Raw genomic sequence first — 26,593 nt, 5'->3', positions numbered from 1 at the left:
ATGTTCCCCAACAGCTTGTGGCACTCACATGTGCAGAGACTTCTGGGCCTTGGCGGCCTCGTCCTTGGAGCTGTAGCGCACCATGGCGTTCCCTTGGGTCAGGTTGAGGTGGAATGTGATCAAGGGGCCGTGCTGCATGCACAGAGTCCGCAGGGTCGAACCGTCAATCTGGAGAGCCAGCGGAATTTGCATGGCCGTTAGAAGAGATGTCTACTGTTTGTACAGTAGATGTAGTACCTGATTTGCTGCTGTACTTTATTATCATAGTGAATAATATTAATGAATAAAACATTTAAAATTCAACAATAGCCACTAATTACATAATAAATAATTCACAAATTCAATAGAGCTACAGACTTGGGCCAACAAGTGGAACCCAGAGTTCGAAGTAAACATGGTGAAGCTGCATTTAGCTGTTATGCTGCACACAAATGGAATAAGCTGCCAACAGAAGTGAAGTCAGCCCAGTGTGTAAATGGTTTTAAATAGAAGTTGAAAACTTTTTTTTCTCATACCTTATATTAAATTAAGGTCTTTTAAACAGTTTTAAATCAGTTTTTATTTAAAGTAAATTTTGTAAGCTAATTTTGTTTTCCCTTCTTTGCTCTGAATGTTAACTACTGTGTTTGTTGATGCTTCTTTCCTTGTGTAAAGCACATTAAGTTGCCTTGTGTATGAAATGTGCTATCCAAATAAACTTGCCTTGCCTTACCAAATATGGCTCCTTAAACCTGCCACTAACTCAACTTAAACCACTTGTTCAAATAAATGGTCAATCAACCCACTTACTTGAGGTGTGAGATTTCTCAGCACCAGCCAGCTGCTGGTCCTGTTGGAGATGTCTGTACTCCAGGTGGTTCCCTCTGTTAAAAACGCCGATGAAAAGAGATTTGCAACTCATATTTTAAACAAAAATGAAATCAAATGAATGCTCTAAATATTCATAAAAATAGCAAAAACATGATAATCTTAAATGTGATATTCCCTATGAATTTGTCATTTCCCTCTCATCGAAAAGGGCCCCCTATGCCAACATTGTTTCTAAACGTCACAAGTGGCAAGCAAAGTAGTTTTGAGAAACAATGTTGATAGGAGGCCTCTTTAAGAGCCGGTAAACCTCAGGATGTCAGTTCAGCGGGGTGTGTTCAACAAGATAAGCCATCGATAGAGAGCAGATGTGATCTCTACATTTTGACTAAGTCTGCCTAACATTTCATGAAAGGTTTCTTGTGATCATGTACATCTACATCATCATCATCATGATTGTGTTGGGAAAACAAAGTAGTAGTCATGTTTGGCATCATAATTTGAAAAGAGAATACTATTTACTGTTCTACTTTTTTTGCATTCATGTTCCTTTTAATATTATTCTTTTTCCAGGTGTCTTGCTTGTTGTCCATACCTTCAAGGAGGATTGTTTTGACTCGTACACTTTACATGCTTAATTTGGGTAGCGTATAGTGTGTCACATTTAATGTCACATTTTCTTGACAGCGTACACGGATACAGTAAGAGGGGTGTAAAACCAAAGATTGTTAACTAGAACTGGGTCTCATTTTAAAAAACTTTTTTTTGCCACACTCTTAAAATAAAGAAGGAAAACCTCTTTCCTCAAGTAATTATTTCTCACTTGTTTCTCAATATTTTGTATTTGTATTACTATTTTTACTCACCAGAGGAGTAAGAACCACTCCAGCCTTGGGCTAGGCCCAGTGAGTTGCCCCCCCAGGTAGAAGAAGGTTTGGTGTTGGTGAGGCCTGGTGGGGGTCGGGTTGGGGCTGCGGAGACACGCGGGCCCTGAGGGACTTTCCATAGCTCGTGGGTAAGGGAGGCTTGGTTCTGGGTTATGGACCCTGTGGACCAGGTGGACTTCACATCGGACAGTTTGCCTATAACAAAACAAGAGAGTAATGAATAAAACAGATGACAGATAACCTTCTAGTAGTGTTGTCAAGCATTACTTCGTGAATTAAGCATCACTTCTTGAATTCCTTGTGAATTCTTAAAAAAAAAAAAAAATCACACGGAAACTGCTAACTGACATATGACGTGAGGCGTTCCCTTTTGTGGTTGACATTAAAGAGATGCAGATGGTTGCTGAGGAAGTGAGAACAATTTTGTTGTTGAGGCCACAACCAAGGTTGAAGCTATAGGACCTACAGTTTTAGAGTGGAGCACCATCATTTATGTAGTGCCTTAATTTCATTTACTGGTAAAACCAGATGACTTTGTGTTATTGGCTGTACTGATTTGAGACTTGCAAAATATCTTGTTTTTCTGTACCTCCGTTTCTGTCACGCAGAAGGTATCTGTTGACGTCATGGATATTTGTGTTGATGGTGGGACCGCTGGGGACGCTACCAGGGGTCATATTGGGGTCATTCTCAGGGTCAATGTTCTGAAGACCCTTCCATGGTACACCTGGGCAAAATTCTGAGGATGCAAAACAAAGGATATCTTTACAAATATTGTGACAAAGCGCATTGCTATTCATTTGCCTTTGTCCTCACCTGGCGGCCAGTTAATGTTGTTCCCGTTGGTGATCTTTTCATTAGGATTCTTGCCTTGGCCCCAGCTGTCTGGGGGTACCAAGGAGCTGGCGGGGGAGTCCGCACTGGACATCAGATTGTATGGGCTATAGGAATCCTCTAGCTGTGAGGGCTTCCCAGGGGGCCCCAAGGTAGAGGCAGCAGATATGGCACCTACCATATGGAGCAACACACATAATGACTTAAATCCATCCTTTTTTGGTGGGTCAATCTAAGTTAGGAATGCTTGACTCACCGTGTTTATTGAGGTTGTTCTCCAGGTTTGAGGTGTTGCCACCGAGGCTGTCCATGGAGTTGGAGTGCGTCCACTGGGACAGGCGGGACTGGGGCTGAGGAGGCTCCTTCAGGGACAGACTCCCAACCTCGACGCAGTTTACATTCATGTTTGGATTCAGTCCAGCTGCACACAGGATACAAAAATTCTAAGACTTTTTGGGCGGCCATGTGGTTGTGTCCCTGCTACAATTGGCACTGGCCTTTAGATATAATCACGATAAAGTATACTTCATATTTAGCGTTTTTATTGTATTATTTAAGACTAAGAAAATATTTCAGTGTAGTTTTTTTTTTTTTTTTTTTAGTATAGAATCAAACTGAGTATTTAACATTTGACATTTTCTGGGCTCTCCATATTGTTCAAAACATTTTTTATGGAAGTATTTTAATTGATGTGCAAAAAAAATGTGCAGTGTGTTAAAAAGTTTAATGATGGATGATCAATTAAGAGGACAAAACTCAAAACATTGAACAGTAAATAGAAAAAATAAAAAGCAAAAACATGTTGATTTTATCCTATCTATTTATGCAATTTGTACTAACCCGTTCGGGCTAGCGTCAGTGAACTACAGTGAACACAGTCATGTAGTGGCCCCGAGCCACCGTTAAAGTTAGAACCCTGAAACAGTCACTGATGCAACACCCGGAATATGGTGAATACTAAGACACTGTATACTGTAGAGTAGGGGTGTGCTCAAAAAATCGATACGGCAATATATCGTTGCGGGCCTCATCACAATACACGTATCGATACGCAGGCGTCAGAATCGATATTGCTTGTTAACTTTAAATTTACCCACAGTAATTATCTCCATTTATTGTTCTCTTTTATTGGCAGGGAGAGCCACAAGATACAGCTGTGGTAACAAATGTCGACTTGCTGTTCCCATGGTTAATAAGGACGTTGCAACATCGACAGTGACTGAAGTAATATACATTTTAATTGCTCTCTATTAGAGACTCACAAAGAGGGTAGGTGCTGTAGGCGTTGGGTGAAGACAGCTCTTTGGTGTGCAGTGCGTCGGCCAGGCCAGGAGCATGATGTGGGCCTGTGAAAGGGTCCAGGGTTGATTTTGCAGATCCGGGACCTCCGGTGGGGCCACCGGGGGCATGCAGACCAGCATGGGAGGAGGAAGAGGAGGCGGAATGAGAGGGAAGTTGCTGCTGCTTCATCAACAGCGCCTGGTAGAGCTGACGCTGGTGCTGCTGGATCTGCTGCTGCATGTTGGTGATTGTGCGTGCGACCTAGGAGTGGGCAGAAACAAAGCAGTGTAAAAGATGACGGAAGAGACAGAAATACTTCTGTGGGAAGTATTAATACTAAATAAAAACATCACCCACGCAAACAACAACTGAGCAACTACTGACGTAACAACAATACGTTATCCACTCATGTTGTTACAGTATTGAATTGATTTTGCAGTCAGGTCATGCAGTCATGCTCCAGAAATGGGTTACATTGATCATCACAGGATTTTGCGTGTGGGTGCAGCATTGTGACTGTTGACTCACTTGCTGCTCTTGTTGTCGAATGGGACCGGAAACGTTACGTTGCGCCTGCATCATCTGCTGCTGGATTTGTAAACGCTGGTATGCCTGAACAAAAAGGGAAGCAAAAGTACATTACAGTACAGCCACAGAAAAGACATAAGAGCAAACAATTGTTAAGTTGATTGTTAATTCTACCTTAGAAAATCAGAAATGGAGTTATAAAAATGTCAATCTATCAACTACTAGACTCACCATTTGCAGTTGCTGAAGTTGGTACAACAGGGTCATTAGTTGAGGGTTTATTGGTGAGGTTAAAAGTGCAGGGTTCAGACCAATGTTTTTTGCTGCAAACTGCAAGAGCTGTGCTTGGACCTGCAAGAAGGTGGAGACACAGGGTGAAGTAATGACAGGTGTTGTGATTCACGAGTAAATTAAAGCAGCTTCGAGCAGGAAAGACAGACATTTACCACATACTGCAATGCACAGGCATTAAGTCTTTATACAAGGAGATAAGTTTGAATGCATGGCTTAATGGCAGAATATTCAAGGTACATATGTATTCATGTACCTGAGGGGAGAGAAACTGAGGCACTTGAGCACGTAGACTAGGCATGGAGGAGCTCAGAGGTGGCACTGGCGGCTGAGGAGGCTGCTGCTGCATGGCCCGGCTTTGTGCTGCTCCACTGCTGCCAAACATTCCATTGGGTATCTACAAAAATAATAATAATAATAATAATAATAATAAATCTTAAATACATTTTTATTCAAATTTCCAAGGATATTAGCAATTGTATGAGTATCCATCAGTCCACTTAATTGATAGACATTCATTGTAACCTTGACTAACTTTGAAGTAATCTTTGAAGTGGGCAAAAATTAAGGAAATTACTGATAGACATCACATACTCATGAGAACAGGACAGCCAATGGCAAGGGATAGAAATCCAGAAACACAATACCCTTAGACATGGTTGTCATTACTGCAGAATAATACCTAAATGCACAGCCTTGAACTGGACGGCTAATAACGGAACAACTGGCATGGAAGATTTAAACATTCTAGTGTGCTGCAGTGCATTTAATTAGCAACAAGCAGCTATCTATCCAATTTTTGGTTTTAGCAACTATTTACAATAATTTTTTGAAGGCCAAAGAAATTCTGAGCTGTGAAAAGGTAGCTTGAGTATATCCACATTCCAAATAGCACTTTTCAAGGGCATTTCTCGGCATTGACACTAAGCGCTTGAGGCAAGGTCATTCAAACAGAAGCAAATAGGCTGGAGAATATGAAAACAATGGAGTGTATGGTTATACTGCCTCATGACAATGCAGAAACTTTTAAATGTCTTAAACAATACCTGTCTGTTGTTCAAGTTTTGCATGGCCAGCCCCGAGTTGCCCGGTCCCAGACTCTGCCCTGGAAGGCTACTGTTGGCCAGGGGGAGCTTCAGGCTGGGGGAAGGCATAAATGGTGATGGGAGGGCATCATCGGAAAGAACCTGGAGCAGAGAGATAAAGCAGTGATGAAGGTGACAAATAGTGATGAGAGTAAGCAAAGACTGAATAAAAGGAATTTGTGATTACATGTAAAAATGCAGAAAACCTTTTTAGTTTGTGACATTTTTTAAAGCTATAAAGGGCGTCCAGGTCGCTTAATACCTTGTCAAGGAAGGCGTTGCGGTCAGAGGGTTCTTTAGAGAGTACGGATGGTCGACACAACAGTGGCTTGTTCAGACCGTTGCTGTAATCAGAAATGCCCATACTACGTTTGTCCAGGTCAGTCTTCTTCTCCAGCAGAGCGCCTGAGCGGGGAAAAATGTAACAATATTTGAAATATGCCTACTAAGTTACATCACTTGCACAAAAAGTTAACTCACTCATGGCCTGGTCAAGATTCATGTTGTTGCTCTTCAATGCCTCCTCAGCAGGATCTCTCTGCAACACAGTGATTACATCAGTCCCTCAAATAATAAATAAAAACTTAAAAGAAACCTTATATATTATGTATGTCGGTCTAAATATTTGAAGAATAAATGACTCCTACCGGAAAACCCATATCAGTGAGCTGTTTGATGAGACGGTTCATAATCCAGGTCTCATCTGGTTTGTTAATCATTTTCCCCTGTGGACGCACAAGTCAAATATATTTAAACAATCAATGTATGCACACATGTAGACAAGTATATAAAATGTATAGAAATGTTACCTTGCTTGGGCCCTTTTTGGATCCATTTCCCCAAGAATTGCTGGAGGAGCTACTCTCCTGCGAGGTGGGACTGCTCCACATGTCTCCATCCTCAGTGTCCCACTGACCTGAAGACATTCCCATTTCCTCCCCTGCGCTCCCCCAGCTGTCTTGCATAGGTTTGGGACCTGGCGAAACAAACAAGGGTGTGTTCAAATCTAGGATGGAAAAAGTCAGAATTCTATACAATAATCTAATGCAAATGTATTGGAAGCCATACCAGCACCACAGGTAGTTTTAAATTTGGCCACTTGATGGCACTGTTTTCATTTACACACGTTTCTTGTGACGTTGCTTATGAGTTCACACCATACAGCACTTTGCACTTGTTCTCAAAAACCTTCCAAGTTGTGAAACTGCTTTTGACTGCTTCAGGTTTTTAAACTGTACTAGAGCCCCCTAAAGATCAGGCCTCTAAAACCTTGCAGTGACCACCAACGTATACAAAGGCTGCCATTTACCAGGCTTGCAGGGTGCAGAACAGGAGGGTCCGTTGGCCCTTCCATAAGGTCCGGGGGGCTCATGGACACCATCGCCCCACCCGCCAACACCCCCTGACGGTTTGCCCCAAGCAGAGGTGCCGTTGTCCACAGCTGATGTTGGAGCTGCAGGCTCTCCCCAAGCAGGTTCTGACTTAGGCTGAACACTGGGAAGCTCTCCCCAGCCTGGAAAACAGAGAGGGGGATTTTCTGAAAAGGGCAATTCATATTGCACAGTGACCTCAAATGCCATCACAATCAAGGAAGCCTAATTGCTAACTGAGAACAGTTTTATTGTCCCTGTAATTAACATTACTATTTCCGATGCCACCTAGTCGAAGGAATACTAATTTTACACTTTAACATATATAAATGCAGTCCAACTGATTAACAGTGGGGGGCAATGGTGTCACTCAATAAAAAAAAAGACGGGTTACAGTTTTGACATGTCTTTTATGCGTATATATGTGGTCTTTGTCCTCAATAAGACACATTTGAACTGTGTGCAATAAATTAAAATAAATGGACAGGCTTAATTATGCATGTATGGTCATTAAGATGCCTCAATACCCAGAAGACTACCCACTTAACAATCACCACAAAAGAATTACATGAAGAAATAATGCTTGGAATACCTAACAATCCTTGTTGATAATGGTTTTAATGGTAATTTAGTCACGTCATCTGATAATGACTGAAATATATGTTGTACTTCTTCTGATTTATTATTTAAACCATCCTTTAACAAGTCTAAAAATATTGAGGCCATATATAAAAGTCTATGTACTGTATGAAGTAAAACAATGCAGTCCAATTGTTTTACCTGGGTTAGCAAGAGGAGGTCGACTCTGAGGGCCTGCTCCTGGGTGGGGGACACAATTGTTGGATGGCCCATAGTTGTTTCCAAGATGATGTTGGAGATGGCTTGGGGCGTTGCCATGGTGAGGATGGTGGTGCATTGGATGGCCGTGATGGTGATTGTTGTTGCCAGGGCCAACAGAGTGATTGTTATTGTTGTGTGTGATTATGCCACCATTCTTAATGGGGGGAGGGCCACTGTTGCCTGGATTATTATTAGGATTATTGCGATCCCACATATTGACAGTCTTGCTGTATGTGCCAGGATCACCCCAGGTGGATGTTCCATCATCAATCTCCATCTTCCTGCGGATAGATGGAGGGGAGGGCTCCTCCCAACCTGTCGATTCTAAGCCTTGGTCCTGTTTGCTGAGATTGCTCCAGCCGGAGGTGTTCTGCTTGACAGAACCAGGACCTCCCCAAGAACCAATGCTACCCCCTCCTCCACTACCAGTACTGCTGCCACTGCTGTCAGTAGGCTTGGAGGATCCCCAGGTGCCCTGCACTGGGCCACTGGCACGGGAGGTTTCTCCCCAAGTGCCGCTACTTACAGAAGAAGAAGTAAGCTTACCACTTCCTCTAATTCCTCCTCTAGGATTTTCCTTCCATCCCCCATTCCCTCCATTTCCTCCTTCCCCTTCCCACATGCTGCTGGGGGACCCATTGTTCTTGCGCTCTGGTTCTCCCCAGTCCCTCATGCTAGAACTGTTGGCACCCCCATTACTACTTCCCCAACCACGGGAGTTAAGCGGACACTCCCCCCAATTATTGGACTGGCTTTTTGTCATGTCACTGTCCCAGCTAGGCGACTTGTCCCCAGAGCCCCAAGATGTCATGCCTACATTTTTAGGTCCGTTGGTAGGCAAGGGGTCTCCCCAGCCAGTGGTGGTTCCATTAGAAGCTTCTTTTTGTGAATGTGGGGGATCACCCCATCCAGGTGCAGTCTCCACTGGCGGAGGTAGAGTGACTCCCCAGCCTGATGATCCTTCGCTTTCATGTTTTCCATCAGATCCAGGCCTCAGATTGGTACCAATGTTGGGGTTGATGGTGCCTCCGTTGGTGCACGCAGATCCACCATTGGAATTAGAACTTTCAAATGTGTCTGAGCTGCTGTTGCTTTTCCCATCATCAGAGTTTGCTTCCTCCATCTCCCACACTGTGTGTTGTCGGATGGGAGTCTGTCCCCAACCCGTGTTACTCAGCACCCGAGGGTCCAAGTCCTGTCGGGGTAACACAGGGGTATAATCCATGCTTGAGGATCTATCTCTGTGGTGAGAATGGCCATCTCTGCTGTCCCCACTACCCTCACTTGCTGGCGCAGTTCCAGGCTGCTTACCCCACGAGCCAACTTGTTGTTCTTGACCTGAGCCTGAAATGACAGAATCAACAGAGTCCCAGCATTTTGTTGCATCTCCACCTACTGAGGATTTCCCCCAGTCGCCCCACCCACCACTTCCATTGCTACCACCACCACTACTACCTTGGCGACCCCAAGCAGAGAGGCCTGCGGGGGGAGCTGCGTCCCAGCCAGACTCTTTGGGGGAGTCAGCTGCCTTGTTTTCACCACTACCCCATACAGAGCTGCCTGTTGTGTCTCCATTGAGCTGGGATGATTCAGTAGGCGACTGGCCTCCCCAGCCAGTTAACCCATGTATAGGGCTCATGGGCTCCTGAGCTTGTTGCTTGGTGTGGTTTGGTCCATCAGTGTTAAGGTTAGTTTCCATATTGAAGGACAAGCTTGTGTTGGCCGAAGGGCGCTGCTGTTCATTTTCATTAGCACCAACCATGCTAACCCAACCACCACCACACGTGCTTGTGCCTCCACCTCCAACGGTACCATTCCCAACGTTTCCATTCCCACTTCCTGGTGGGTGGGATGAGGCGGAGACCCCATTCGGGCCAATGATGCCACCACCCTCATGACCGAGAACAGGCCACGCAGAGGGGTTGGCACTGGGATTGAGATTCAAGTTAAAACCGGGTGAGCCCCAGTGATTGGGCGTTCCTATTTGCCCACCAGTCATTCCATCTTGTTTGGGATCTGAGCCCCAACCTCTGTTACTAGACAATATGTTGGCTGACCCAGGTCCTGTCATCATGTTATTGTTAGATTTGAGAGATGTGTAGTGGGCCGGCTGGCCTGTGGCACCTGTGGCCATACTCAGAAAAGTAGTCCTGACGGTGGTGACAGCGCTGACGTCTGTGCTGCAGTTAGCTGAGCCCAAGGGGCATTCTGGTGCTGCAGGTTGGCTGTGGTCACTGCTGCGGCTAATGGAGGGCCAAGCTTCAGTGTCGCTTCCGTCAATATTTTCTTTATTCCAGCTGTTGGCACCAGAAATGCTGTCTGCATGCAAGGATGCTCCCCACTGGCAAATATAGGCAGCAGAGACACTCTTGGGGGATAAGTCTAAAGAGAAACAAACGTGGATATACTTTAAACGCGGGCTTGAGTGAAACAAATAAATGATATAGTAAGAGAATAAAACAACACAAAAAAAAGTGAAGCAGCAGGAAAACATTAATTTTCTGGGTTAAATGCAATTTACATTACACTTACATTACAATTTCCTTGCTTTCAACATTTGGCGGGATAAAATGATTACCATGATGTTCAACACAATGTAGATGTAGTCAAGAATATATTTATTGTCACTTCACTTGTCATGCATACATTGTTGCCCTCACACAGTCAGTTGACCAAAACATATTTCTTCTGTTTCCCTCACTCTTCCTATTCCACTCTTTAAAACATTCTTTCTCAACTCTTGAGCTACCCTAATCTGTTGTTATATTGTGACAATCTCTCTCTGTCTATACCTTTTATCTTACTTTGTGTCCCCTACCTCTTTCCTTATCCCGTTAATTTTTCTTCCTCCTCTAACACCCAGCACAGCGGAGGTGCATCTGTCTCCATCGTGGCTTTGTTAGCTGGGGCACTAAAGGAAAGCCCAAGTGGAACGGTGCTCATTTATCGGAATGAAACCAAGCTGGCTTCTCATCCATCACACCCAACACTCCTACTCCACCCCCAACACACTATAAGAAAACACTTTTTCCAAGTGTCTGCAAATGTGTGTTTCACCCTCAGCATACAACAGCAAATGTATCGGTGCTTACGCAGTAGCTCTAGTCTATCTACACACAGTCTATGTGTTAAAAAAATAATAATCAAAACCTAAACACACAATTAGTTAATTTATCATTACGTATATTCTACTGCACACAAGAAATCTCATTTGTCCCAACGACATGCTATCAACAGAGGGAACTACTAATTGATCGAATCAGTGCTATAAGAGGGAAATTAATCAATCACACAGGTAATCAATGATCTTGTTAATTCAAGAGGCAGAGAGAAAGAAAAGTTATTGATCCAGCGTGCATACACCAAAGCCACTAGCCAGCTAGAGCCAACAGCTCATGGGATCTTCAAGCAATACAAATTCCACTCATAAATCTCACAGGCCAACCAAGCATATGAAGAGGGAATTCCACCATGGAGAGAAAAAAGAATGTGCATTATTAAAAAACCGTGCCTAATTCTGACAGTTTAAAAATACTATATTAAACTGTTAAAACTGATGTTATGCCAAACCATAGACGTAAACTTTTATTTATTTGTTTGTGTGCCTTTAAAGCACAGTACAACACACAACAGAGTGACTGGGAATGCATGTTCCGCCTCCAAACATTTATCTTTATTTCTCAGGCAGCTTTATCGCACAAGGGCATCAGGCTGATGGTGCATGTATATTCCCTAATGCTGGCACGCAATCAGTTGCACAAAGAAAGAAGAGAAATGCCGACATTACTGCAAAAGCAATCCGTCATTACATTAGTAAATGTATGAGTTTGTTATCCAAAGGGGTTTCTCTGCCTAATGACATGTTTATTTTGAGAGAAAAGCACAAGTGTTTAATTTAAGGAAACACCACAAAAGTAACCATCATGTCCAAATCAACGTCAATTACTGAGTATATGCTTAGCAGGCTGCTTCTCAATCAGACTGAACAGAAAGCAACCAGACATAACCCCACAGATGGTCTTTTCAATTACCAACCAAAATGCTTATAAGTCTTACATGAAAAGACATCATCATTAATAGCTACTGATGTTACTTCTGTCTTTGATCTGTCAACACTATCTTTAGACCAGCATATTTCATTAGTCCTGAAACACAGCCAACGATCTAAGCCAACTAACGATCCTACCTCAGGAGAGTGTTGGTTTAATTCACCCCTAAACATTCTCTGTATATTTTGTAATCTCGTTTACATATTTTCTTTCCTGAAGGCTTTTAAAATTTGTTACACAAAGTGATCATAATATGTACTTATGTCATGTTTGTGAGCAATCCTACCACATACACTAAAATGCAAAGAACAAAGTTTTCCCACTACACAGTACCGGTTTGGCTCAGGTTTAAAGGTGTATTCAAGGATCTTTTGTCTCTCCGTCTTTCGAGTGGATCATCTTAACAATTGGTTCTCGATCCCGTCAATCAATTTGCCGTAACGACCTCGTGCGTGCTCGTTCTTAGCTGAGCATGCGGACCCACCCCCGGTCCCACCCCCGCAGACGAGCAGGAGAGCTGAAGGATGTCTGCCATGCGCATTTTTCAAAAAGTGAAAAACGGACGTTTGTCTTTTTTTTTTTTTTTTTTTAGAAGATCCTTGAATACACCTTTAATCACCCTGAGCCCTTTAATTGGCTCATTCCACTTCCAAATAGTACCAGAGGACAGGTACAACAACACAGCGGTGGACTGTGATGGAACAGCCATAGCGTCAATTAATGTTATTGACGTCTAGATGACAATATTTGTCAGCATAATGCTACATTTTACTGTATTGTGCCTAACAATATAGATGTAAATAAATGGGGTTATAAGACTATAGGATAATATAAATATATAAATATATATATATATATATATATATATATATATATATATATATATATATATAGCGGCCTCTTTTTCCTTCACCTCAAGTCACCAAATTCATTTCCTGCAACTCCCTCTCATGACATTTCAATCAAAAAGTCTGGCAGTGTTAAATTATTTCCATCCATAATATGTAAGTAATGTGACAGTAATGCAGTGTTGTTTCATTCTCAATCCGGCTATAAGGCCGATATAAGTAATAATAATTAAAAAAAACAAACTAAACAATGGTGCCCATTTTATTTCTGCTCATGCTGCCAACTGGGAACAAAGCTGCATGTTTGCATGCATGAATGTGCAAGTCTGTGCATGCATCTCCGTGCCTGCTCTCTAATAACAATCTGCACCAAAGCTTAGTTAGTGATCACTAAAAGTGCTCAGATAATTAGAGGATTGTTGGCACATTACAACAGTAACACGCAATGAATGTAAACGCCAACTCTGTAATCAGAATGGCAGCCACCTTGAAGAGTTAAAGCAAGAACTAAGCAAGACAAGAGATTAATTCTGGTAAGACAAGCTGTCGGCATAGAAATGGGCAGGTAGCCAAGAATTAAATGTCTCTCAAATGAAATGGAAGGAGAGGGTGACAGTGATGGGGAGAGTGGGGTGGTGCGGCAAGAACGTCCAGAGGGGGAGGGTTGGTACTTGCAGCATAAAGGAAAAACAAAGGCGGCACAACTACTCTCTAGTTATTTTGAGCATGTATATCGGAAAACATAGGTTACATCAGTCAGTGTGATGTGGAGCAGGAGTAGAGTGGACATTTAGTAGTCTTTTGTAATCTAATAGGTCTGATCCATTACTCTTTGAGGAGCGCTTAGAGCCCACTTTAACCAAAAGGGGCATAAAAAGGGCTTGTTTTTGTTTTTGTTTTTTTCCCCGGAAGCAGTGGTGGGGGGAATAGTCATACAACGATATAAAACCCATCATTCATGTCTGTTTACCTCTACTGGGCAAAGAAAAAAAAAAAAAAAGCACAGAGCAAGGGTGACTTCTCCGGTTTCACTGATGCCGGCTGGATTAATGAAGCCACCAAGGGCTTCACTTATGTGCCTCTGAGTGCGACAGACACAATAAACAGCACCAGGGTTTCTTTGGGACCAAGGAATTTTGCGGTTATTTATGTTGTTCTGATGTGTACATTTAAAAAAAAACAGCAAAAAAGCATACCATTTAAATTTGTCAAAATCTTTACAAAGTATGGCAACAGTGTTTGGTGTGCTTGTGGGTTTTTTTTTTTTTTTTTTTTTTTTTTTTTTAAATAAAGACGTTATAATAATAGATATAAGGATTAAAGTGCATTTTAAAAAAAAAAAAAGGATGTACAAATTAGTGGCTAGCACATCCGCCTATCAGTTCTGAGGTTTGGGGTTTTTAATCTAGGCTCTGGCCTTCCTGTCTTGACTTTGCATGTTCTCTCCGTGCTTGTGTAGGTTTTCTCCTGCTTCCTCACAGTCCAGGGTGTACCTAGCCCCATGCCTGAACTAAGCTGAAATAGTAGACTGGCTGAACAGTTTATTTACATTTACATAAAAATTGTCTGGAATTTCCACATTACGGAAAGGGGCTTATTCTAACCAGTTATATCTGCACTCTAACATAAGCTGCCTAAACAATAGAGGCAAGGATCCTTAAAGCGTCTTATGGCTACATGCACTGTCTGGGCTACCACAAAACAGCTGTTGGGTTGAAGTTCCCACAAGTCTTAAAGACCCCACTTTAGCACCTGCTACTGGGAAAGCCAGTCTGGCCTGGACTACTTAATGATCCCCAGTCAGCTGGATGGACCAGAATATAGAAGTGGCCAAAGGATGGGGCCGCTGAGTCTTTGGTATAAGGGTTGTTCGAGGTGGGGGGTAGGAATTCCCTTGAATCTATAAGGGGCTTCCCCCTTCAACCTTTAAAGCTGGTGAGTTGTGTTTAGATAGGCAGTTGGAATATCCACACATACTCTACGTTGGCCTTTTTCATTGTGTATTGGGAAAATAGGAAATTTACACAACAGCTTGATATAAATTGAACTGTGTGTGTGTGTATGTGTACGTGTGTGTGTCAGCTGGCCTGCAAGGCAGACACAGATCTGAGGCGACACAACTAGGTCAGGCTAGTTTTCCTACAGCTGCACACACACACACACACAACATCAATGCGCCAGTTCGGGCGCGCACAAGTACAAAGTGTCTGAGGACTTGAGTAAGGTTGCTGCCTTCTACTACACCTTTAGAATCCTCATAACCTCATCCAAAAAGGTCAGTAAAACTGGTGTCCCAACAACGCAATCCCGACATGCTGCAGAAACACCGAGGTTAAGGTATTCAACCATGAGCTGTAACCGCTTAAGAACATAGGTTTTAAAATTGAGTCAAGGTTTAGGCCTGCCTCCCTTGTGTCAACAATGCCTGTATCCAAATTTAGCCGAGGAAAGCCTTTTATTTGAAGCTGAGCTCAGACAGGAAATATGCAGGAATGTGTTTGGTCTTGATAGTTACTAAAAAAAAAAAAAAAATCCTCAGCAGAGACGAGACGACTTTTATCACATACTGAAAAGCTAACTGCAGCTTGTTGACTAGCTAGCTATAAAGAACATAAGCACTTAAAATTTTATCACTGCGCAGGTGTTTTTGTGTAAGGTAAGTAATGAGCAGTAACTGATCACAGAAACGCAATGAAAAGAGAGAGGAAATGTGGTGGTGGCTCCAAATGCTGACAAATCCACCTAATTTGTTAAAATTTGTGTGATGTCCTACGGCTGAAAGTATCCATTGTATATGTCGATTATATGTATAAATAAATAAATAAATAAATAAATACATAAATAAATAAATAAATAATACCAATTATAGCCATGCACAATAGCTACCACAGAAAAAAAATCTGCTAAAAACTGTAATGCTGCTGTTTTACAAAAACCTCTAGATTAGGGCCAGCTTTCAGCGAAAAATTTGTTTTTTTTTTTAAATCACAAAACATATAGCAAAGTTGCACAAAAACCGAATAAATTGTCTTACTACCACAACATCAACGACGAAAAATTAATCCGAATAAGTGCAGGGCTTTTAAAAAGTGCACAAACCTGAGTGTAGTTTGTCTGCAGTGAACTCTTCAGAGTTTGGGGTAGTGCTGCTGGTACTTGCAGACGATGAAGCGTAAGGTAATGAGGGTGATGAGGAGGGTGTGAGAGCACTGAAAGCTCCTGCGGGCAGCGGCTGGCCTCTCTTCAGTAGCTGCTTGTACTCCTGCTGTCGGAAGCGCGGAGGCACCTCTCTGGGTGGGTAGCGAGCGCCGGCAGAGGAGGATGGGCACTGTGGCTGAGGGGCAATCGGACTCTGGATTTGGCTACTGCAGGAGGCGCGCTTGTCATTTCCACAAGAAAATGAGGAGAGTGGCAGCGTAGGGCTGGCAGGATGGAGGTGGTGGGGTGTACAAGGACTGGGCTTCGTGGGACCAGGCTCTGGCACTGGATGGATACAATATACACAAACACAGAGAGGAGACAGGCAGGGAGCAATGTATTAATTGAAGGATTAGGTAATATACAGCAGATACTGTAATAACCTGGTCAGTGCCGGAAGTTACCATAGTTTGCAAAGTTTCCACTGAGTGGTACAATTTAGTGTAGTCTGCCACGGGAGAGTTAAAGAACCGTCTTTCCAAGAATGCTGAATGACCAGAATGATATCATAAGCAATGCCACAGTATAACTCGGCAGTGAATTTAACAAAGAAGAGAAACGTGACAGAGCACAGTGTTGCACACTTACTATACTTACTCAAATAATACCCTTCGCTCTAATACACTATGCCTCAATTAAATGTTGGGTCAATCGTCTATATGAATAAACATTTTGATTAATTCCTTTATTTGACGATACTATTAAAACTATTCTAACATAGCACGCTAAACATGAGGTAGAACACAAGCCTTGGATCCTTAAATGTCATTAACTGACAACTACAATTAACAAGCAGTGGTAGGATATTGTACCGTAGCGGTAAGGACCCCCAACCAAATAGTATCAAAATGGTACAATACAAATTCCAAATTCCAGTAATAATTACAGCGTTGTGCAACAATAGAAAGGCTAAAAACTGCATGACTGCAGTGTTTGGGATGGGCCTTTTCTGAACAGCTAATTGAATGTTTATGTGCATCCATGCTAATTCAGCTTTATGTGCTGCCACCAAAGAAGATTATTAGGCTGAGCCAGATTGTATCTGCTTGTGTAGACCGGCCCTTTAAGTCAAGTGTCTCTTGCAGCTTCTTCTTTGATTGTGTAACCACCTCCCGAGCCAGTCACCTAACGGAGTATTAATGTGAAACGTGACATTGCTGTTTAACACCTTGCCACCGCAGCTGCTGACAAAAACATTTGAGAGAAAATGTCCTCTCTGCGGTGCAGAAACTGAGGATGTTTATGTTTTCCACTTGATATGTATGTTAGCACTGCAAAATCTGTATACCAGTGGCATGCTCGACCTGACTCATGACCTACAAGCAGCTGCAAAGAACAGTTTGTTGATCTGAGGGTAAACACTCGATGAATAGTTGATTATGTTTTGTGTAGTCCCCAGACAGAAAAGACCATTCCACCCGACAGCTGAGACTGTTTTCACTCAAGGGAGGAAAGAGAAGAGAATGTGCGCGTGCTTCTCTGAAAGGAGGTCGCCTTTGAAAACCAGAAGAATGGAAAGTATCCATTAGTTAAAGCATCAGTCAAGTTCAAGAGTTTCACGTCATCTGAGAGAGGTAGCCACACTCGAGGTTCAAGTAAGCGGCGAGCGCAGAGGTATTCACTGTAACCTTGTTTAAAGAAAAAAAAGAAAAGTCCAATGCTGCAAACAATCCTAGTCAAGATGGAGAATGAATGAAGATAAGCAATGATGTGGAAACAAGAACATTTAATGAAGATATACAGTACGTTGTGAGGAGAGACGTGGCATTTACCCCTCCTGTTGGTTTTCCTTCATATGCCTTTACATCTAAGTTGCACACATAAATATTTATTGGGCACACATGTTTGGCACCCCCTCGCCCTCTCTGTGATTTTAAACACACAAGCAGTGAAAGTGAGTTGCCTCCAGCAGTATCCGGCAGGCTGTTGGCCTGGAACTGCAGTCGGTGACGCACATCTCTGATTAAATTCTGCTCAGCCCGCCTGACAGTCCCGCAGCCAATCAGCCCGCAGGATGGTGAACACATGCCACCCTGCCCCCCTTCCTCTTCTTCCCTTGCATTTGCAACCACCTCCTCTTCTGTTTTTCCATCACAGCTACTCCAGAACCCATCTGCTCACCCCCTTTCTTGCACTCGCTCTCTCTCCATCACCATTATTTCTACCTTATATCTGCCGCAGCCTGATGCTGCCTGCGTTACGCTCCCTCTGTGCCTTCATCCATCTTGATCCCACCCACTGCTCGGTGGAGCAGACTGCAATGACGAGAAAAGAAACCATGCAACATTTTCAAGACTGAAAAAATGCAAACCTTGTTATGATGCGGGCACGTTCTACAGGATGCAGAATGCAATGTATCAAAGTGATAACTGAGAAATTTGGTTCCCTGATCACGGTCTTTATCAAGCAGTGATGCCCATTCAGGGGTTGTTTAAATCATTTCGCTTCTGCAATACTTTATCTGTAGAGTTAAGTCTGAGTACAAGCAGTACGCCAAAAGTAAACGCTCCCTTCTTGTTTCAACCATCACATATTAGAAGCATATTAGAAGCAATGTTTTAGCTGAGGCACATAAGTGCAAGGCTTTGGAGGAAATACAATAAAAGGTTCTCTAAAATAGTAAGCAAACCACAATGTAGGTTTGACACATTTTATAGGCATTATGTTGATTAAGATGATAGCAGTAATGTGAATCAAGTTTGGCCTTGATAGACTTGAGCTGCTCTCAAGAATAAACTCCCGCTTTGTGCTTTTTTTTTTTTTTATTTTTATTTTTTTTTTTTTTAAACATGGGTTTTCCATATCAACTATAATAGGTTACATCCCACAATTAACTTGTGAACCTGCCTTGAAAACAGTATCTGTAAAAATGCACGCCCCTCTCCTGGAAATCAGACAGCCGGAATATGTAAAGTGGAAAAATAGTACCTGTGAGAGTAACAGCTCCCCTCTGCCCTGTATATTAAGCAAGAAGTGTCTTTAATTTTGAGGAAGACAGATTTTTTCGTAATTCATGAGGGCTGGGTAAGTGCTTGGAGAGTGAGCGTCAAATAAAAGGCCACAAAGGGAAAAAATTGAGAAGAGTAGGGAAATCCCTCAGATAAGAGCATGTCTATGAAAGATTAAATGAGGAATGTGAAGAGTACGCTCATTACACTTCCTGCCAGTGAACGGAATGAGATTCCACACAGTAAATTAAAGAGGCTACAAGCGTATTGCATCTGAACCACATTGAAGGAATAAAACCTCGAGTTGAGTCGGTAAGAATGCGGAGAAGATACAATACAGGTGTATTTTTTTTACACTCCTTTTGTTGATTTGGGTCATTGTCTTGTTTATCTTACAGCAGACTTGCAGTAATATTCATGCGCTATGGGCGGCCCATGGCCCAAATCAGAAATTAAGCTTTAATAAATCATGAAGGCGCAGCAGCCTTCGACTGGTGTCATGGAGTGCAACTAAACTACGAATATCAGCTTTTATTAACACATACGTACCATGTACAAATTAAATACATTTGCAGTCCAACAATTTCACAGGTCATCATGTTTGGTCAAAAGAAAAAAAATATCAACAGTACAATCCTGCAAATAAATAGGTGAAAATAGATAAAGCCACCAACGCAGCTGGAATTCTGGTCATTTTAGCATTATTGAATTTCCCTGGCCTGGGATTGATTATTTACACAACTGAAGATGGGTGACATTTACTTGACAATGAGGGCCGGTCAGAGACTGTGGGCAGGCCAGATGTGGCCCCTGGGCCGCTATTAGCTCAGGGTTGGTGTATTGTCTGTAGAAGCACTTCATTATGCAGCCATGTTTGAAATAGTGGGGGATGGACAACATACACTGGCATATACACCCTACACGATGGGACTATCCCCCCAAGTCTATGATCATGATATGTGTAAAATAGTATATGTATATATATGGTAGGTGTGTGTGTTACATGTGTGTGTACGTGTGTATGCACATACTGTTACTAAAATGGTCCACTATGATAACCGAAACCTTACCATCTCTAGGAAAGCTGTTTAAATTGAGGTTATCAGACATTGACTATTTCATGTGAATTTATACATATGTATGTCTATTGCTATGAGTTTTTAGACCGACAGGGGGGGTGGGAGTCTCTAAGGTCCCATCTGTCTGTATTAATAAGTTAAAAACTCCCTAACACACTCATGCCACATTAGGGGTTCAAAAGCGTTCTCACCCCTCACCCTTCCTTAAAAAGAAAAGGCAGTTGCCATAGAGACTGATACTGTTGCCTCTTGTGGCCTCATGTGACCTTCTCCCATGCCATGCCTCTCCTCTCCATGTAATTAGTGCCCTGCACCCCTAATCTCCATCTTCATGCTAGGAACCCCATTTCTCTCTAGCGGATCATTTTTGTTTACCTCTCCTACGTATGGGGAGAGCCATCATGTTAAAGTACGATTCTGTGACTTGTGTACATTAAAAAAACAGCATTTGATAGTCTTAATGTAAAGAGTGAGCCAAAGTGTCCGAACATTGTAGGAGTGCAATACTGCTTAATTATTAGAGACAAGAGAGCTTTAAAAAACAAAACAAAACTAATTATACTGAAAATGTCTATTTTTGCTTTGTCAATTAACATCACATGAGCTAACTAACTAACTAACTAACTAACTAAAATCCTAAACAATTATAACCCTTGTCATTTGTAGTTCAAATATGAAATAGAAAAGAGATGTAATTTTTTTACTTTACCATGAACATTATTATAACATCAAAACATTATTATACTATATCAGAGCTGTCACAAATAGGCTGTCTTTACAGAGCTATTAATGCTGAGTTTTGACTTTAAGAAAAATTAATATATCAGAAATACAAGAAAGTCTTGTTAAAGCTACTATATGGAGGATTTCCCCCCCTCAAATATCTTAACAACAGCCTTTTTATTTGACTAAAACATATTCCAATTAGTAGATCAACATCTTAGCTGTTCACAATTGGTACTCCTACAAGCCTCTGGCCAATATTTTTCAGGAAGCATCCGGTCCGATTACTTCGAATTTCCCACCCTCTGTCTGCAGATGTGACGTCAAGCTCATTCTCGTTCATTGTTTCCTGGAGTCGCGAAGTCGTAACTAGTACAGTGTTTTGCTGCAACGGAGTCTTCTCCTCAATCGTCAATTTCTATAAATGATGGCCCACCTTTCGGCTAACGCACAACAATAGCCTCGGGGCGACAAACTAATAATGACTTGAATCAGGTTCACGTCCGTCGAGCGGGTTGACTACAATATGTAACTGCATATTGACGTCGGAATGAGGTCCAATTAATTGACGTAATTTGCACGTCGTTTTTGGAGTACAGTACAGAACTGGTCTTCGACCGACCAATGCAATATCATCTGCACGTACCGTGGACGTCAACTGTTTAGTGGGGAGAGTCTCATTCCGTGAACTGATGATTGGCACAAGTGGCCAGCTTTGTATAACTTTATAAAGCTTATTACCTCTGAAAATACATATGAAAGCATAGTAAATTAAATTTGAAGAGTCCAGTCTCTGAGTCTTCAGTAATGAGGTCGTGCAAGTAAGTGCACATGCAGTTTGTTTTTGGCCACAGGTGGCAGTAGCGATTTGAAATTTTAAATCCTCCATATAGTAGCTTTAACGTCCAGGAAAACAAAAAATGCACAATATTTGGATACACACTTTTCACAATCAAACTCCATGCAAATGTTGGCATAACATGTATCAACTTTAATCTGATCCTAATAAAACTGGAAAAGGAAAATAACAGATGGATAATATGATTCCAATGATGCTGCAGGATGGAACGAGAGGAATTTAATGGCGTGTGGCGCACTGGCATTTGTTTGCATGTGGTCTAAAGCCTGTGAAGAGTGAGAAGCATCCTTCATGCAAACAGACTGACAGCCCCTGAACCTTTTAAACTTGTATGCAAACAGAACTGTCATTCATAGTAGCAAAGTCACATCTTATTAATAATCTGCCAGACTTGACATGGAGCGGCTCACTATGCAAGGGAGGGGGAGGCAAGCGAAGATGAGGGGGGAGGGAGAGGCATGGAATGGCCTCTCTTTTCAGCTGGCTTGCAAGTGATTCTGCCGTATGAATTGACAAAGAGCAACGCATTGTTTAAGTTTGTGTGGCCCTCTTGTATCCTGTCGCACTAACTCGCTCTCGCCCGACACTCTCCATGCATGCGGGATGAGTACACAGGAGAGGGAGGGAGGGGGCAGCGGGGAAACAATTATGCTTGGCAGTCATAAATCCATGGGACGTAATTCGCGAGCAATTCACTATTAATTCTTTTGAGTGTTTAGAAATGTGGCTAAGTGAAGAGAAGAGCGCTGTCGATGCTTAAATAAATTAGTTTCTAATTAGATTGTGATTCATGAAATTCCCTTGTTGTGTTGACGCAATTAATAGCATATGAAATTGCAAATTAATCCAAAACGGAACCATGCATTTCGCTTGTGTTTATGTGAGTCGCTCACTTTGATAACCATTAATGGCGCTGACACTGCATTAATTATGCTTCGCCCACATGAAATGAAACAACAGGAAGTGATGGCGAGCGTGTTCAATAGTAAGGTTCAATGGAGCAAATAATGCATATATTCAATTCGAGTCCCGAATGTTGCATGTCATGGCAGATGTACAATAGAGAATTGAAATCGTAAATAGGACCTGCTGTCATGCTATTATGATGTTAGTTGGTTACTCACTAAAGCTCACAAGACTTTTAGCATATCTTGAAAGACTTCAACTTGCATCGAAAGGAGACACTCCCTAAGAGTATTGTACTGTTTCTTTGGCATTTGGCAGACATTTGGAATGTTACATTGTATCTGAAAACAATATCCTATACTGTTAATAAAAGCTTAATGGTGATCACAGTTCGACCATGGAACAGATTAATTAAATATCCACGATATGTTCCTTTAACCTTTCTGAACTGAGAAATGTGAGACTAGTAAAAAACTGCAAATGCTGTGAATATAGATGTATGGGAATGTAACACATTACATCAAAGTTCTGCAGCAACTTCTTCACAAATACCATTTTGCTTAGGTAATGCATTTGCATAAATGTGATTCCTGACAGGTTACGAGCATGCAATATGCCACCACGGCTCAAATATTTCTGGTTTTGCAAATCCACAACGTAAGCATTTGCTTTAAACCGCTCAGTATGGAAGGGAGGGAGGAGACAGTACAATATATCTTTCAATACTATATCTTTAATGTGTGACACAAGGCTTGACAGCGCTCATGTTCTCCTGCTTCTTATTCTTTATCTGTGCCAGCATGCTTTTGTACAGGTTGGGGGCAATGTGAAACAGACCGACTTGATTGTGATTGCAGTGGTGGTATTGAGAGATTGCGATGGAGCTGCGTGTGTGCATGGGCTGAATAATCAGTGGAGGTAATGGGGAACCAGGACAAAGGAGGACGGTGGCCCTGTATCAGCGGTCTGAGTGTGTGTGTGTGCGTGCACGTAGCCGCGTGCATGGGGGTTGGTGACGGGCAGTATGAGGCTGCCTGCTGGATGGAGCCCTGTGCTGGTGCGAAGCGCTAAGCCTAATGGGGGGCAGAGAAGTTAATTCCACTGTGCTGAAGCTTTATCTCATTTTCATACATATGAACGCATCGGGCTGAGATCGATTACCACAAACAAATTGAAATGCTTCGAGACCAAAGAGGCCTGCAGAGCGGTGCGCAGTAAAGACGGGATTGGGGGGGGTGACGTGAATCTGTATGTGTCTATGAATTTCTGAATTGACCGATATGGATGGAAAGACACAAATCACCCTTGCATACTGATTGCTACCTTCCGACACACACACACACATTCCTCTATTATTCAGCTCCACGCATGAAAACAACTCGTTCCAGTCAATAATGCCTTCCCGTCAAGAGAAATGGCAGATACATTATGAGGCTATGCGCACAATCACAGAGGTGGCTTATTGAGTGATTAGTCTCCACAACAATCCTCTTTCTCTATTTTTTCCTTAAAAACACACCCGATTTCTTTCTCATCCTGTGTTCCTTCCTTGTTCATTAACATCTCATAAACAAAATGAGCAGGCAAATCCTTTTACAGTTGTACTTTCATTGAGTGCTGTTAGTCAGTACTTTATTCCTTCAGAATAATAAAACCGATCCCTATCTTGTAATCCGACAGCTAAAGATTTAAAAACATCCAAGTCTCATCAAAACACAGAGAACACCCCCCACCACCCCACCCCCGCCTTCTAAATTACACCTAGTCTATGTTTGCATCTAAATACAGCACCAAGGGTAGGTGAGGACACTGATTTTTCAACCTCTGTCCTGAGGCATTACACATAGCTGAACGCCTTTATTTCTCCATGATTCTCCCTTTTGCCTTCACCACTTCTCCCCATCCCTCTTTGTAGCCACAACACACTGTGCTCTGTCAGGATGCCCTCACGCTCCACTGCCTGCTGCTGCGGGCACACCAGACGTCGCTCCGCATTTCACTCGACTGCTCTGGGTATGTGTGTGTTTTGGAGACGCGGTGATTCGGAGCACAAAATAGTGCACATGTGCGAATACTGTACGTGTCCCGCAGGGTTGGGCAAGGCCAGCAAAGGTTGTGTGCGTTTCATTTTGCAGCGTTATATTAAACAATTATAGATGATTATTGACAGGTAGATATACAAATGTGGATGACTGCTACTCACATACCTTTGGGTTTCTGTTCAGCAACCTGCAGGGGACAGAGAAATGGACTTACTTGAAATAATTGGAGTAAATGGGATTTTTATAAAGTACCATTACGCAGGAACAGATATGTAGCTGTCACACCCATTGCAGCTACAGCAGTTTACATTCCACATACTGCAACAGAAAAGGGACCTTCCCCAAAATATTCCCACGCATAAAATTCTCCAAAGCATGAAAAATTAAGTCGGCTCAAACTCCGATTGATTGTGTGTCATTATTGCTGTTATGTTTTTCCTCAATGTCTCAGTGTTCATTTGTTAAACAAAACAGTGAGGAGATTTATCTATTCTTAACTTCAACGGATGTGCAAGTGAATCACCTTCTGAGTGATGTCCTTCTTGATCTTTTCTTCTTGTTTTTTCTTTTTCTTTTCTTCCATCAAATGGTTCTCGTTCTTGTTTTGCTTGTTTCTCTCAGCTGTAAAACAAAAGAAAACAAATGAGTCAAAGACTTAGACTTCCACAATATTACTTTGATTGACTTTATCCCAATTACAACATACACAAAATTGACATGCCATTGATGCACAGTCAAGGCATCAGTGCATGCATTCTAAACATATTTGTATAAACGGGAAGCCCCTTCAATTTGATTTACTTCAAGCCATCGCAAGAGCGCACACCGTGTCTGGGAAAATGTTTCCATCAACAACATTCCCTTCATATGTAAATTGCGCTTGACAGGTCCAAGGAACATTTTTCCTCTCAGTCAAAATGCATAATAGAGCTTAAAAAAGGAAGCGAATGAAGAGGGGAAAAATGGCAACACAACATGAATTTCAAAGACCGATGAAGTCAGTAAATAGCAAAAGTGAAAGTCAGTGTGGAAGAGAAATTGACATAATAAGTGAGATGGTCAAGCTTTGAGAGATCTCCAAGAAGGACAGTGCTAACATCGACAAAGTGACAGAATAATACAAAATACAGGTTGTGTGAGACAAACTTGCTGCATAGTTTGCCGAATGCCAGAATGTGTTGCATTTTCTTTTCAGCCCTGGGAAACTGTAAGAAATATGAACTGCGTCTTGTTGACATTGTATTGTGTGGGTGTGTGTGTACTTATTCTTTATGTGCTATGGACACAGAATATTTTGTCATATCAAACCGATGATACGCGTAAAATCAATAATCATCATGTGAGAGTAACATATTTGGGAGTTGATCTAAATTCATCCTTTTAAATGTCAAATTAATACAGTTGTACATCACAATGAGCCTCCAAGGTCTACTAACTAATAACATATTGGGGCAAAATATACCTCAACAACACTACAATCACATTAATGATTTATACTATCAGCCAAGTCAGTTTAAAATTGTGCAAATATGCATGTCACGAGGGTGAATCCCATAAGAGGTCGTATCAACTTATTTGTGCCAGCAAGAGATGCACGTAGCACGTAGTAGAGTTCAGAGGTCATACTAATCTCTGGGAGCCAAGTGAATAACGAATTTGCAATGCTAATGATGGCAGCTGTGGCATTGAACATAGTGAAAACTTCAAGGGGCAAACAAGGTCGTCTTTATCATATTAGACGCAGCTCAAAATTGCATTGTATGTGGATTACAAAGAAATACATGGACAAAAATGTTGGGAACTGAGAATGGATATAAATGGTGCTTATAGAAAACTATAAAGTTGGTTTTGGTATTTACCTATTGAAGGCTGCGGCAGCAATTACAGCATAGTGAATATTGATTGCTCTTACCCGTATGACTCTGCTGGGAATTCCTGCCACAACCTGGTTGGCCAATTCCGTCATTTCTACATCCATGCTATCACTCACAGTTTCACTACCTCTTCATCTGTCCAAT

The 26,593-nt window shown here is 42.1% G+C and overlaps 1 protein-coding gene across 3 annotated transcripts in view; it reads right to left on the bottom strand.

Annotated features, from left to right (window-relative positions):
* tnrc6c2 (trinucleotide repeat containing adaptor 6C2) overlaps nucleotides 1–26,593 on the bottom strand; it is a 120,608-nt gene that overhangs the window by 674 nt on the left and 93,341 nt on the right. For all 3 annotated transcript variants that reach the window (XM_077525764.1, XM_077525765.1, XM_077525767.1), the window contains 20 exons: nucleotides 25,099–25,196; nucleotides 24,741–24,762; nucleotides 15,920–16,303; nucleotides 7,864–10,305; nucleotides 7,023–7,226; nucleotides 6,523–6,689; nucleotides 6,361–6,438; nucleotides 6,194–6,251; nucleotides 5,976–6,118; nucleotides 5,675–5,815; nucleotides 4,885–5,025; nucleotides 4,569–4,688; nucleotides 4,338–4,421; nucleotides 3,791–4,070; nucleotides 2,785–2,949; nucleotides 2,511–2,702; nucleotides 2,284–2,433; nucleotides 1,674–1,889; nucleotides 790–863; nucleotides 29–168 (listed from right to left, as the gene is read on the bottom strand). In XM_077525764.1, the coding sequence (XP_077381890.1) occupies nucleotides 29–168; nucleotides 790–863; nucleotides 1,674–1,889; nucleotides 2,284–2,433; nucleotides 2,511–2,702; nucleotides 2,785–2,949; nucleotides 3,791–4,070; nucleotides 4,338–4,421; nucleotides 4,569–4,688; nucleotides 4,885–5,025; nucleotides 5,675–5,815; nucleotides 5,976–6,118; nucleotides 6,194–6,251; nucleotides 6,361–6,438; nucleotides 6,523–6,689; nucleotides 7,023–7,226; nucleotides 7,864–10,305; nucleotides 15,920–16,303; nucleotides 24,741–24,762; nucleotides 25,099–25,196 (5,299 nt within the window). The remainder of the gene's footprint in view (nucleotides 1–28; nucleotides 169–789; nucleotides 864–1,673; nucleotides 1,890–2,283; nucleotides 2,434–2,510; nucleotides 2,703–2,784; nucleotides 2,950–3,790; nucleotides 4,071–4,337; nucleotides 4,422–4,568; nucleotides 4,689–4,884; nucleotides 5,026–5,674; nucleotides 5,816–5,975; nucleotides 6,119–6,193; nucleotides 6,252–6,360; nucleotides 6,439–6,522; nucleotides 6,690–7,022; nucleotides 7,227–7,863; nucleotides 10,306–15,919; nucleotides 16,304–24,740; nucleotides 24,763–25,098; nucleotides 25,197–26,593) is intronic.

Source organism: Festucalex cinctus, chromosome 6 (genome assembly GCF_051991245.1).
Source record: "Festucalex cinctus isolate MCC-2025b chromosome 6, RoL_Fcin_1.0, whole genome shotgun sequence".
Taxonomy (NCBI): domain Eukaryota; kingdom Metazoa; phylum Chordata; class Actinopteri; order Syngnathiformes; family Syngnathidae; genus Festucalex; species Festucalex cinctus.
The sequence above is the reverse complement of the archived record's forward strand: the minus strand, read 5'-3'. Positions and strand labels throughout refer to the sequence as shown.